General features: G+C 48.1%; 1 protein-coding gene across 1 annotated transcript in view; it reads right to left on the bottom strand.

Moving 5' to 3' along the window:
• The window catches only part of RYR1 (ryanodine receptor 1), a 108,300-nt gene that overhangs the window by 13,962 nt on the left and 80,230 nt on the right, over positions 1-14,108 (bottom strand). The window contains exons 90-91 of the mRNA XM_032390159.1: positions 2,492-2,833; positions 3-209 (exon numbers count right to left, since the gene is read on the bottom strand). Coding sequence (XP_032246050.1) covers positions 3-209; positions 2,492-2,833 — 549 coding nt within the window. The remainder of the gene's footprint in view (positions 1-2; positions 210-2,491; positions 2,834-14,108) is intronic.

Raw genomic sequence — 14,108 nt, 5'->3', positions numbered from 1 at the left:
GCCGCGCCCTCCTCCGCGCCCTCGGCGCCCGCCTCGGCCGCGCCGTCGTCCTCGTCCTCCTCCGGCTCGCCCTCGGGCTCGGAGATCTGCGCGGCGATCTGCATCTCGAAGATGGTGTCCTCGCAGAAGCTCACGAAGAGCTCCATCTTCTCGGACTCGCCGCCCTCGTTCACCACGTCGAAGATGAACTGGCGCTTGGACTCCTTGACCTGCGCGCGGGGCGGGGGCGCCACGGGGTGAGCGCGCGGGCCGCCGAGCCCCCGCCCCGCGCGCGTGACGGCGGGCATCTCGCTGAATGCTCCCCAGCGATCCTAGACGAGGGGCTCGGCTCCCCGTTTCGCAGCTGGGGACACGGAGGGCCCAGCAAGTCACGTCCTCAGGGTGCCGCCGCCGAGAGGTGGCAGCTGGAGGACTGGAGTCCCCGCAAGCGGACTCCGGAATCGAGGCCATTCGCTCCTTTGAGAGATGGAGCGTAGTGGTGGAGGGCAAAGGTTCCGCAGCCGGGCAGCCGGTCTGGGTTCCCACCCCGATTCTGCCACTGAGTAGCTGGGTGATTTAGACGTACCTCTCTGGGCCTCGGTTTCCCCCCTCTGAACTGGGGGATAATAATAGGACCTCAGTTATTGGTGTGAGGATTCAGTGAGTTGAGAGATGCTGAGAGATCAGAACAGTGCCCGGTGCCTAATAAATGCCACATAGTGCTCGCTGTTATCATATGGCTGCGGAGTGCTGGAGGTCCACGTTGCATACATGGCCTCGGGCAGAAGGAGAAAGTGGGAATGGGAGGGGGTGAGCAGGCAGAACTGGGGGTTCGGAGGAATTAAGAGAAAGAGTGTGCATGTGGGGAGCACGTCAGAGGCGGGGGTTGGGGGGCTGGAGCTCCCACAGCTTGTACAAGGGTGTGAAGGGCCAGCGGTGAGCTGGGGCTTCCTGCAGGTGAAGGGAAGTGGCAGACATCCTGCGTGCAAGGATGGTGCAACCACTTTTATGCCAGATTGATGATGGTGGAGAGTATGCGATCAGGCCCCAAAGGACACAGGTCAATGTGCAAAATCTTGAGGGGTCCTGTGGAGTATGGGAGGGGGCCGACGTGCAAGAGCCTTGTGAGTGGGCACCAGGGACTAAGGGAGGAATCGGGTGGCGGTATAGGAGGATGTGGGAAGGATGCCACCGTGTGGGGCTCAAGTGTCCACGGTGGCCATGGGCACATAGGGCAGCCATGCGAGGGCCTGGGGCCCAAACCGGAGGGGAGTGTTAGTGCTGGAGGGGCCTACAATTCATAGCATCAGTGCACGTGAGGCAGGCATGAGTGTGCAAGGGGGACCTGGGAGTCAGTGCAGTAAGGCCCAGAATATGAGGACAGGGTTCAGTGTGGGACATGAGCCCAGGTGTGCTTGAGCCAGGTGTCACTGAGGAGACATGGGGGTCCAGTTGTCGAGGGGGTGATGGGAGTGCAAGCCTCATGGGCTACAAGTGTGAGATGGGAAAGGGTGAGTAAGACCATGTGGGAGGAATGCAGGTAAGGAACAAATGGGAAGTATAAGTGTAAGGGAAGTGCAAGAGAATAGGGAATGGGAGCTCCATGCTAGCTAAGTGTGAGGTGGGCTGGGGGCGTGCCAGAGCCACATGAGTGTACCCTTGGGGCAAGTGAGTGTGTAAGGGCATATGAGAAGCTGAGACAGGCCACATCAGGCCGAGGATAGGCCTGGTACCAAGAACACTCGGGGGCTCTTGGGGGTGCGTTGGGGGGTGATCCAAGTGTGCACGGGTGATCATGGGCATGCCAGACAGGGCATGCAGGGGGTGAATAAGTGAGGGGTGGACAACCATACAGTGGGCCGGGACTGTATCCTCGGGGTGAGTGTACAAGAGGTGTGCACCCACACGTGGACCCCGAAGAAGTGGACATCGTGTGCTGGGACCTCAGAGAGCAACTGGGGGCACGTGTGGTGACCGGTTAGGGGCAGGCCAGCATAACTAGGCACCCCAGAGCCTCCAAGGTGAGTGTGCGAAAGAGACGGCATGAGTAGGCCAGGGCCCAGAGAGGGCACACCAGGGGCTACTGGGAAGATGAGCAAGGGGTGTATAACCACGTATAACCAACGTGTTCCATTACGCGACGGCATGGGCGTGAAGAGAACTACAAGGATACGCTAGAGCTCCCAGCGTGAGGGTGCAAGTGGCAGGCATGGTGTTCAAGCAGCCAGTGGGGACAGCACACGCCGCTGTATGTGCGCGGGGTGTCCATCCATCCCCGGGCTAAATCTGCAGGAGGAGGGCAGGGGAGACCCGGGGACGTGCGAGGGCACCGCAGGGCCCATAGCATGGGTACAAAAAGGTGGGCACGGGCTTGCGTGGGCAGAGCAAGAGCCCCCCAGGGCCTGCAGAGCGGCCGTACAAAGCGGGTACCTGCCCCCGTGGGGTCCAAGCGTGCAAGGAGCATGCGCCGGGGCCGGGGGAGGCGAGCATGCACGGGCGCAGGCCGGCCAACCTGGGGCATCTCCCACTGGGTGCGGTTGGTCTCCGAGATCTCGAAGTAGATGCGCTCGATGCGGCGCGACGCGCCCATGATCTCGATGCGGCCTAGGTAGGGCCGGAAGTAGTCGAGGATGCTCTCCGCCAGCTCGAGGAAGTTGCGCAGGCGCGGGTCGTGGGGCACGTGCTCCGACAGGTTGGTCAGCAGCACGGCCACATTGAAGCCGATGTCGCGGGCTGGCTCCTGGAAGCGGTTGGCGAACTCCTCACAGTTGATCATCTCGTTCTCGTCCGCTTCGGAGCAGGAAAGCAGGAACTGGATTTCGGGGCCCGTGAACTGCTTCTGGCTGTCCATAGCCTGGGGGCGGGCAGGGGTGAGCGGCAGAGGTCAGAGAGGTCATAGCCTGGGGGTGGGCAGGGGTGAGCGGCAGAGGTCAGAGAGGTCATAGCCTGGGGGTGGGCAGGGGTGAGCTGGCCCGGGGAGCCGTGGTGCTCTTCTTAAAAACAGTTATGGACTTTTCGTAAAGACAGAAAATTCCAGAATCAAAACCAGCACCCAAGGCTGAAACCCCGGCAGGTTGGCCCAGACAGGGCCGTACCAGCTATCAAAATACCAGAATGCTGCATTTCCACAAAGCCGAGCCACCAGCCGCTGTAAGATACCTCCCTTTTCCAGAGATGGTTACGATGGCATTGATGAAACTCAGCACTTGTGTAGAATGGTAAAGAAATGCCGCCCCAGGCTGTCCATGTGCTCTGCACACCTGCGGTCTACCCTCCCTGCCTGATGGCTCCTATGGTCTGTCCCAGAGGCTCTCTGGGTCCCTGTGGCTGCAGGCAGGGTCTGTCTAGTTGGAGTCAGGGAACTGGAAGAGAATGGAGCCGAGGCATGGCTCTCCCTGACTTCCTCCCTGAGCTGGTCATGTCTCTCCCTCAAAAGTCCGTCCTACAGCCCTGCCCACACAGTTCTTCTATCTCCAAGTTAGGTAACTACCCTCTCCTCCAGGACAGCCCCTCCACGCTAGGGCCCCTGACTGATACATGTCTCCTCCTACCCCAAAGCTCCCCCAAGGCCTGTTTGGGCTGCCCCCACCCCTTTCCAGCAAGTACATCATTGACACTTGACCCAGTGGAGGGCTCTGAATTTCAACTGGAAACAAACAGTCTTATGCCCATCACCCCCGGATTAAATGCTCATTCGGACATATTTTTCAAATACTATATATTTAAGAACTAAAACATTACAGGTATGATTGGAACCTTCTGTGCATTCTTGTCCCACACCACCCTCATGCCACCCCCAACTTCTCCCAAAGTAACCACTGTCCTGGAGATGATCTATCCTTCTAAACATGTCTCAATACTTCTACTACCTATATCCTGGCATTTTCTCATGAAAATACATAGTATCCTGCACATTTTTTTTATTTAAAGAATTGCTATTATAATCATATAATTTGAAACTTGCTTTTTCTACTCAACTATGTTTTCAAGATCTATCCATGTTGATATATGGATCAAACGAATTCATTTTTACTGCTGTGTAGTATTTTTAATAAATGCAACATCATATATCCTCCTGATAATGGACATTTAGGTTGTTTGCAGTTTTTTACTTTACAGACAACACTTTCATTGAACAGTCTGGTGCTGATCTCCTGTGCACTTTTTGCAAGAAGTTCTCTAGAGCAGTTTTTCAAATGTTTTGACTGCACTCACAGTCAGAATGCGTTTTGTAGGGTGACTCCAGAGAAAGGGGTTCATGATACAATTCTGACTTTCGCTATGCAACACTCTCTGCAATGTTCGATTCCATTTTATTTTTAAAGATGCTGGTCATGACTTCACTAAATTAATTTCATGACCCACAGATGAATTGCAGCATGCAGTCTGAGAAATGCTGCTCTGGGATATGAACAGAAGCGAAATCTTCTGGCTCTAAAAAGTGCTTTGTAGCCAAGAACTTTGCAAAATGCTTTCTAAATGAGTAACATGCTTTGCAAATCATGAAGGGCTCTAGAAACCACAGAGTGGGGAGACATAATCACACAGGAACTCCTCACCATCTACCCTTGCTGCACCGACCTGCCTCCTCCACTTATGATGCAGTGTGTCACTGTCCCTCATAAAAGACCCACTCTCTATGGGGAGGCCTGGGACTCCATGCCCTCCATTCAGTCTTGGACTCTGCTTTTGTGATCGGCAGCTCTCTCTTTGTCATCATCCATTTGCCCACTCTCCTTCTTTTGAAATACCTCTTTCTCTGACTGCTACGCTGGAGTCCTCCTTTATTCCAGACTTCTAAAGGTTGGGGGCACCAGGCCTGGAATCTGCCCCCCTTTCTTGGGATACACACCCTCCATGGAGATATCATTGAGGCCCAAGGCTCTGAACACTGTCCCACGCCAAGGATCGCCCAACTTACATCTCAGCCTTAACTTCTCCCCAGAATCCAGACACTTAACAGCTGAAGCCCCCATCTGACATCTTTTTATGGCTCTCTACCCTAAACTGGAAATGGTCCAAACTGAACTTTTGATTTCAAAACCTCTCCTCACTGTCTTACCCATCTCAGGAATAGCATCACTCCCCACCCAGCTGCTTAAGCTAAAACCTTTGAGTCATCCTTGATTCCTCTTTTCTATCTTACCACCCACAGCTGATTCATCAGCAAATCTGTCAGCTCTGCTTTCACAGATCTAGAACCCACGCACATCTGCCCCCTCAATGGCCCCACCCTGGTTTTTATCCCACATTGTCTCCCGCTGGACTCGCACAGCAACCTCTTCCCTGTTCTCCCTGCTCCCCCTCTATCCCCAGTCTGCTCCCCCCAACACAGCCAGGGGACCCTATAAACATCTAAGGACACACCTCTCCCTGCTCAGAATCGTCCCTTGGTTCCATCTCATTCAGATTAAAAATTCAAGTCTTCCCTGCACCCAAGCAGGCCCTGCACGTCTGCTGCCTCCCTCCCCTCTTGCACTTTACCTCTTCCATTTTCCCCATCAACAGCCCTCTCCAGTCATGCTGGCCCCCTTGCCACCCCTCTGGTTCCCACCTTTCAGCACTGAGACTTGCTGTCCCCTTTATCTGGAATGCCACAACCTCCCCACCTCCACATGGTATGCTTCAGCTCTCAGCTTCGATGCTCTTTTCTGGAAAGGCCTCCCCCAGCCACCCAGTTGACAGGGCTTATTCCACCCATGCTGTCTCACACACCACCCCGCTCGCTTCTTTCAGACTACAGATTATAACCTGAAATTATTTTGTTTAGTTCTTTTCTTTTCTTCTTTTTTTTTTTAAGAGAGGGAGGGGGAGGGGCAGAGAGAGACTCTTAAGCAGGCTCCATGCCCAGCGCTGCGGGGCTCAACCTCACAACCCCGAGATCATGACCTGAGCCGAAATCAAGAGAGTCAGATGCTTAACTGACTGAACCCCCCAGGTACCCCTTTTTAGTTATTTTCATCTGCCCCTTCCCACTGGGCTCTCTGCTCTGAGGGTGGGGTCTCTGTTCTGCGTGCTGCCACACAGAGTAGATGCTCGGGACACATCTGTCAAGTGAATTAAGCATCTTGAAAGCAGAGAAGACTTTGTCCCTTCATTACAATTTTTGAAAATTAGAAAGTCCTTTTAAAAATCCTGACCTTGCCTTTTAAACCATAAAGAAACCAAAAATGTTGTGAAATACATATTTTTAAAGAGTCTGGGAATCCTATGAAGCTTTGTGTTTAGGAAACCATATGATGCTTGATAAATGGTCCCTCAGAAATGAGAATATTAACAAAAATGGAAATATCATCATTTTGCAATCTCTAGCGCGCTAATGTGCCTGGGTGTCAAACATCAGGAGCTGCTGACCTCACCAGAGGAGAGAGAACAGGAAAGGATTTGCCTCCTGATGAATGTAGGCAGCCCCACAGAGGATGTGCCAACAAAACAAACAGATCCAAACCTGCGTCTGATGGGCTTCTGACCTAAGTCTCAGTTTACAGGAAACACAGGGGAAGGAGGAACACACTACATGACATTATGAGGTTGCCTCAGCCCAGTGGAAACTGTGGAAAACTCTACAAATGGGACACGCAGTTTCCAATGAGAGCCAAGGGCCACTTGAAGCTGCTGAGCCCTTGAATCACAGCAGGTGCAAATTGAAATTTCATGCTGGATGTCAGAGACTTAGCATGAAAAAAAGAATGTAAGATGTGGAATAGTTTTTTATATTGATTACATATTGAAATGGTATTTTGGCTATATGAGGTTAAATAAAATATATTGTTGAAAATGACCTCACAGGGCGCCTGGGTGGCTCAGTTGGTTGGGCGACTGCCTTCAGCTCAGGTCATGATCCTGGAGTCCCGGGATCGAGTCCCGCATCGGGCTCCCTGCTCAGTGGGGAGTCTGCTTCTCCCTCTCCCGCTCCCCCCTCTCGTGCTCACTCTCTCTCTCAAATAAATAAATAAAATCTTCAAAAAAAAAAAAAAAGAAAATGACCTCACATGAGTCTTTTTGCTCTTTAAAAGCAGGGGTACTAGAAACATTTAAATTATGCATGTTGCTCACAGTGTATTTTTAATTTTTTAAAAAAGTAAACTCTACCCCCAACAGGGGCTCAAACTCACGACCCCGAGATTAAGAGCTGCATGTTCTACCGACTGAGCCAGCCAGGCGCCCTGCTCACATTGTATTTCGATCAGAGAGAGCTCCTCTTTAGGGCCAAACACCTGGGTCTCCAGTGGATCAACTACAAGGAAAAGGAAAAGTGCTGGAGGGGAAGCAGTAGATACAAGGCGGTTTAAAGAAATAACCAGTTGCCGGGCGCCTGGGTGGCTCGTCATTAAGCGTCTGCCTTCGGCTCAGGTCATAATCCCAGGGTCCTGGGATCGAGCCCCACGTGGGGCTCCCTGCTCAGCAGGAAGCCTGCTTCTCCCTCTGCCTGCTGTTCCCCTTGCTTGTGCTCTCTCTCTCTGACAAATAACTAAATAAATAAATCTTTAAAAATAAATAAAATTCGTTAAAGATTTTATTTATTTATGGGGGGGGGAGCAGAGGGAGAGGGACAAGCAGACTCCATGCTGAGCACAGAGCCCAAAGCAGGGCTCCATCCCCAGACCCTGAGATCATGATCTGAGCCGAAATCAAGAGTCAGCTGCTTAATCGGCTGAACCACCCAGGTGCCCCCAGAAAACATTTCTTAAAGTATATGTGATATTTATGAGATTTGGAAATGTGAACATTGAGTAGATATTTGATGACTTAATGAACTGTGGATATTTTTTGTTTTTTATTCCCTTTTTGGTTAGGAATGATAATGACATTATGGTTTGTTATTATAAAAGGAAAAGTAATTTTCCTTATAAAAGAAAAGTCATTTTTAAAAAATTTTATCCATTTATTTGAGAGAGAGAGAGAACATAAGCAGGGGGAGGGGCAGAGGGAGAAGCAGACTCCCCACTGAGCAGGGACCCCAACGCGGGACTCGATTCCAGGACTCTGAGATCATGACCTGAGCTGAAGGCAGAAGCCCAACCGACTGAGCCACCCAGGTGCCCCAAAAGAAAAGTCTTTTAAGACCATCTATTATACAATTCCATTTATATGAAGTGTCCAGAATAGGCAAATCTATAGAGACAGAAAGTAGATTAGCAGTTGCCAGGGGCCTGGGTGGGGGAAATGGGAAGTGACTGCTAAAGGGTACAGGGTTTCTTTTTTGGGGTGATTAAAATGTTCTAAAATTAGATTGTAGTTATGGTTGCACAATTCTGTGAATATGCAAAAAAAAAGCCCATTGAATTATACATTTTAAATGGATGAACTTATGAGATACACCCAAAAATATTTGCAGACTAAAAAAAAAAAAAAAAAAAAGGGAAACCTCAAAACAGTACTGACCAAGAATAAGTTAATAGCCTGAAATGTGTCTTCAGCCACCAGAGAGGGCTTTCTAAACTGTAGTAGATGTTGGGTGGAATCTGCAAAGTACTTACTTATCAATGAAGACATGCCTTGCAAAGTGTGAACTCTGTCAACAACAAAGAACTTGGGAAACCAGACAACAATGCTATACTTTTAAAATGCAGTATGTATGAACAGAAATTCAGAAATAAACATCTGGAGAGATACAAAGTGGCTGTCAGGGGAAGTCTTTGGAGAGGTGGGATGAGAACAGGATTGGGGGTGGGGGCCAAAAGTGATCTCAACCATAGTGGTAAGTTCTGAGTTTCTTTACAAGAAGAATGTATTCTTGTATTACCTATTTCATTAAAAATAAGATATTTGAAGTGATTTTCTACATGAAAATCAAAGTATTCTTCATAGCCAAGAAATATATAATAACACCATAAGCAAAGTCAAAAGATAAATGATGAACTAGGAAAAACAGGTGCAACTCCTATAACTAACAAAGTTATAATCAGCCTAATACATGAAGAGCTCTTAAAAATCAAGAAGAAAAATACCAATATCCCAATAGAAAAATAAGCCAAGGACATGGTCAGTTCACTGAACAGGTAATACAAAAGAAATAACAGAAAAATATGCTTCACTGCACCCATAACAGGAGGAATGTGAACTTAAACTGCACAGCAATATTGTTTTTCACCTATCAGATTGGCAAAAGTCCAAATATTTGACAGTGTGGTCTGGTGGCGAGGCTGTGGGGAACAGGCACTCTCACATGTTGCTAATGAGAGGGAAAAACAGAGGGCAAAATTTGTCCAAATGACAAATGCATTTACTCTTTAACCCAGAAATCCTGCTTTTGGAAGTATATTCTTAGATATAACTGCACATAAAGAATGACATTATGTACAAGGGGATTCACTGTAGCCAGCATTGCTAGTGGTCCAAATGGGGTCTTCCTTTCCCCACCTGCTGGAAATTTGCAGTACAAATTTACAATATCTGTGCTATCAACTGTACCTTTGTACAGTGCACAACTTGCACAACTGTCCATGAGTTGTAAAAGCAAAAGACTAGGAGCGAAGCAAGTGTCTGTCAACAAAGAATAATCAAAGAAACCATAATATATACGTAAGATGAAATACTGGGCACCTGTAGAGAAATAATGAGGGCACTCTCTGATCTCCAGAATATATTATTAAGTGATATAGACCAGTGTATGTAGTTCACTGCCTGTTATGCAAGAAAGGAAGAAAATAACAAATTCTGGGGGGGAAAAAAAAAACAACGATGCAAGGATACAAAGGAAACTAATGTTACTCACAGCAGTGGGGAGGTCGGGGGAGGGGGGAAGTAGGCTGAGAAAGCAGTGGGAGTGAGACTTCCCACTTCATACCCTGTTACATTTTTGCTGTTTAAATCATGTGAATGTATTCTTTATTCTGAAACAAAACCAACGCACTTTTCAAGTTACAGATTGTAACTTTGTGACACAGAGATACTGAGCAATAAAATGTTGTGTATATGACATCAAACCTTGTTATGCGTGAAGCCCTGAACAGTCAGCAGGGATCTGTACCGATTTCATTTTTTAAATTCATCTTATAACTCAATGTTCGTACCCATTTACCAACCTCTCCCTATTTCCTCCACCTCCGAGCCCTTCACACCACTCACTTTTCTATTCTCTGTTTCTACCAGTTCTTCTTGTTTTTTGAAGATTCCACATGTAAGTGATGCCATGAACTATTTGACTTTCTGTTTCTGGCTTTTTTCACTTAGCATAATGCCCTCCCGGTTCATCCATGTTGTTGCAAATGACAAGATTTCCTTCTTTTTAAAGGCAGAATAATAGTCCATTATATATCACATTCATAGGTTAGTTCCACACCTCGCCTACTGTGAATAATGCTCTAATGAACATGGGAGCACGGGATATCTCTTCGAGACAATGGTTTTGTTTCCTTTTATTTATTTATTTTTTAAGGAGGCTCCACGCCTAGTGCAGAGCTCAACGTGGGGCTCGAACTCACGACCCTGAGATCAAGACCTGAGTGGAGATCAAGAGTCAGACGTCTAACCGACGGAGCCACCCAGGCGCCCCTCAAGCACCTCGTCATGTACCTGTTGGCCATTTGTATGTCTTCTGAAAAATATCTATTCAGGTCCTCTGTCCATTTAAAAATTAGGTTATTTGGGGGTTTTGTTGTTGTTGTTGCTGCTGTTGAGTTGTGTAAGTTCCTTGCATGTTCTGGATATTAGCCCCTTATCATATCTGTGGTTTGCAAATATTTTCTCCCATTCCATAAACCGCCTTTTCATTTTGTTGATGGTTTTCCTTTTCTGAGAAGAATCATTTAAAAGTTATGAATGAAGCTGGTGCAGCCAGTCTGGAAAACAGTATGGAGGTTCCTTAAAAAGTTGAAAATAGAGCTACCGTACCACCCAGCAACTGCACACTACTGAGTATTTGCCCCAAAGATACAAATGTAGGGATCCAAAGGGGTACGTGCACCCCGATGTTTATAGCAGCAATGTCCACAATAGCCAAACTGTGGAAAGAGCCAAGATGTCCATTGACAGATGAATGGATAAAGAAGATGTGGTATATACATACAATGGAATATTATGTAGCCATCAAAAGGAATGAAATCTTGCCATTTGCAATGACGTGGATGGAACTGGAGGGTATTATGCTGAGCGAAATAAGTCAATCAAAGAAAGACATGTATCATATGACCTCACTGATATGAGGAATTCTTAATCTCAGGAAACAAACTGAGGGTTGCTGGAGTGGTGGGGGGTGGGAGGGATGGGGTGGTTGGGTGATAGACATTGGGGAGGGTATGTGCTGTGGTGAGCGCTGTGAATTGTGTAAGACTGTTGAATCTCAGATCTGTACCTCTGAAACAAATAATACATTATATGTTAAAAAAAAAAGAAGAAGAAGATAGCAGGAGGGGAAGAATGAAGGGGGGGGAATCGGAGGGGAAGATGAACCATGAGAGACTATGGACTCTGAGAAACAAACTGAGGGTTCTAGAGGGGAGGGGGGTGGGGGGATGGGTTAGCCTGGTGATGGGTATTAAAGAGGGCACATTCTGCATGGAGCACTGGGTGTTATATGCAAACAATGAATCATGGAACACTACATCAAAAACTAATGATGTAATGTATGGTGATTAACATAACATAAAAAAAAAAGTTATGAATGAGGTGTATTTTAGCTCCTACATGGTGATTTTTGGTTCCCTGGCTGACTGAGATTCTCTCCTTAAACCTGCCAGGCTCAGAGAGTAGGGCTGGGACTTCTGGCCAGGGCCTGGAACCCAGGGAATGTTCACTATTTATTGGACTAGATCAATGGTTGAGTCTGGAAGCTATGTACTCTGGAGCCAGGCTGCCTGAGTTCTAATCCCAGCTTTGTCACTTACTAGCTGTGTGAGCCTGAACATGTCACTTCACCTCCCTGTGCCTCAGTTTCCACTTCTGTCAATGAGAATAAAAACTAGTCCTTACCACTTAGGGTTGCTGTAAGGACTACGGGACCTAATCCATTTACACACAGGACCTGGCACAGAGTGAGAACCTGGTAACTCTCAGCTCTTCCGGAAGGCGGAGGGCTCAAGAACAGCAGAGAAGAGGCCGAGAGAGGTTGGCAGGGAGGGTGGGGATCCCACGAGTGTGTGGCACAGACACCCTGGGAAGCAGGCTTTGTGAAGGGGAGGGAATGGCCAACAGCGGCCAATGCCACGAAGATAACAGAGGAGAGATTCAGGGGTGAAGAGGTCACGGACCATCTTGGTCAGGGTAGTTTCAGGAGAGTGACAGGGACCAAAGCCAGCAAGCCCTGAATCAGGGAGGGGGTGGGAGGTGAGAAAGGAGTGAGCCGGAGGTAGGCAGCCCTTGAGAGGCGTGGCTGAGAAGGGGGAGAGATGCAGGGAGGCTCTCAGACACCTGGGAGGCAGGGGACACTTAATTTTTAACTCAGCAGATGCTGAACGTTTAAATGTTAAACATTTATTAAGTGGGCAGTAGCAGTTGCAACTCCTAGATTAACATAAGAAGGCACGAGTCTACACTAATATATAAAAATAAATGGATGGACGGGTACAGCAACATGGTACCTAATAAAGGTAAAGGGTACGGTGAAGTTAGGAAACCACCATTTGTTGGGGAACGTGGGTGGCTCAGTCGGTTAAGGGTTGGACTCTTGATTTCCGCTCAGGTCATGATCTCAGGGTCGTGAGATTGAGCCCCACGTCGGGCTCTGCAGTTGCTGTGGAGCCTGCTTGGGATTCTCTCTCTCCCTCTGCCCCTGCCCCCTCCCTCTCTCTTAAAAAAAAAAAAAAAAGGTTTAAAAAATAATAAAAAAGAAAAAAGAAAACCACTGTCTGTCAGCTACCATAGTAACCATCATTTCAGGCAGAATCACCAACGGACACTAACCGGAGAGGGTGAGCAGGATATTTACAACGTCACAAAGCACATCCTCAGGAGATATTTAAGGGAATGATGGTACCTTTGCAGCGGAGACCCTGGTAACACCACCTGAACCAAGCGAGCCAAGCTAACGCCAACAGTGATAGGAAGAACCAACATCACATGCCTCCTGATGAGACGCACTGAGGACTCATCACTCCTACAATACTCCTACTTGAGATGCACAACCTGAATCGAGTCACGGGAAAAACTCAGGCAAACCCACATTCTGAAACATTCTCTAAAAAACCGGTCTCTAGGGCACCTGGGTGGCTCAGTCATTAGGCATCTGCCTTCGGCTCAGGTCATGATCCCAGGGTCCTGGGATCGAGTCCCACATGGGGCTCCCTCCTCGGTGGGAGGCTGCTCTCCCTCTCCCACTCCCACTGCTTGTGTTCCTGCTCTCACTATCTCTGTCTCTGTCAAATAAATAAATAAATAAAGTCTAAAAAAAAAAACCAGTCTCTATTCATAAATGTCAAGGTCATGAAAGACAAGGACAGAAACACTAAAAAACTGCTCTCTATTCTTCAAAAATGTCAAGGTCATGAAGGACAAAGACAGACCGAGGAAGGGTTCGGGATTGAAGGAGGCTAAAGAGACAGGATGTCTAAATGTGGCCCCTGACCCCCGGATCAGGTCCTTAGCAGGAAAAACAATTTCTTCACTGAGTGAAAACTGAATTAAGCTCGGTAGATAGCCGAGTCATACTGATGCTAATTTTTTGATTTGCATAATTGTTCTGTGGTTATGTGAGAGAATGAATTTGTTCTCAGGAGATACACACTGAAGTATTTAGAAGAAAAGGAGAATTGTGAGAGAGCAAATGTGGTAAAAAGTGAACATTTGGGCAATCGGGGTGAAAAGGTGATCAGAAATTCTATGTATTGTTCTTGCAGCTTCTCTGCAGGTCAGAAGTTATTTCAAAAGAAACAGTTAACAAAAGGGTGATCTGGCAGGACTAATGGTAGGTAGCATGTCTTGAATGCCCCTGAGTTCCAGGAATGGCCCACACACTGTCTGCCTTACAGCGGTCATGTGAGACAGTGAATGTAACTATCCTAGTCCCATTTCACAGAGGAGGAAACTGAGGCTCAGAGCAGCCGAGTGACATACCTGGGGTTCCGTAGGGAGAGACGACAGAGCTGGGGTGGGAGGACTGACAGAGGCAGATGAGGGGACTCTTGGATAAAGCTGGTTCCTGTACCTTCCTCCTAAAAGCCTTATTATTTGACCTGTAAGGGTCATTAGGG

Source organism: Phoca vitulina, unplaced genomic scaffold (genome assembly GCF_004348235.1).
Source record: "Phoca vitulina isolate PV1807 unplaced genomic scaffold, GSC_HSeal_1.0 scaffold58, whole genome shotgun sequence".
Lineage (NCBI taxonomy): Eukaryota > Metazoa > Chordata > Mammalia > Carnivora > Phocidae > Phoca > Phoca vitulina.
The sequence above is the reverse complement of the archived record's forward strand: the minus strand, read 5'-3'. Positions and strand labels throughout refer to the sequence as shown.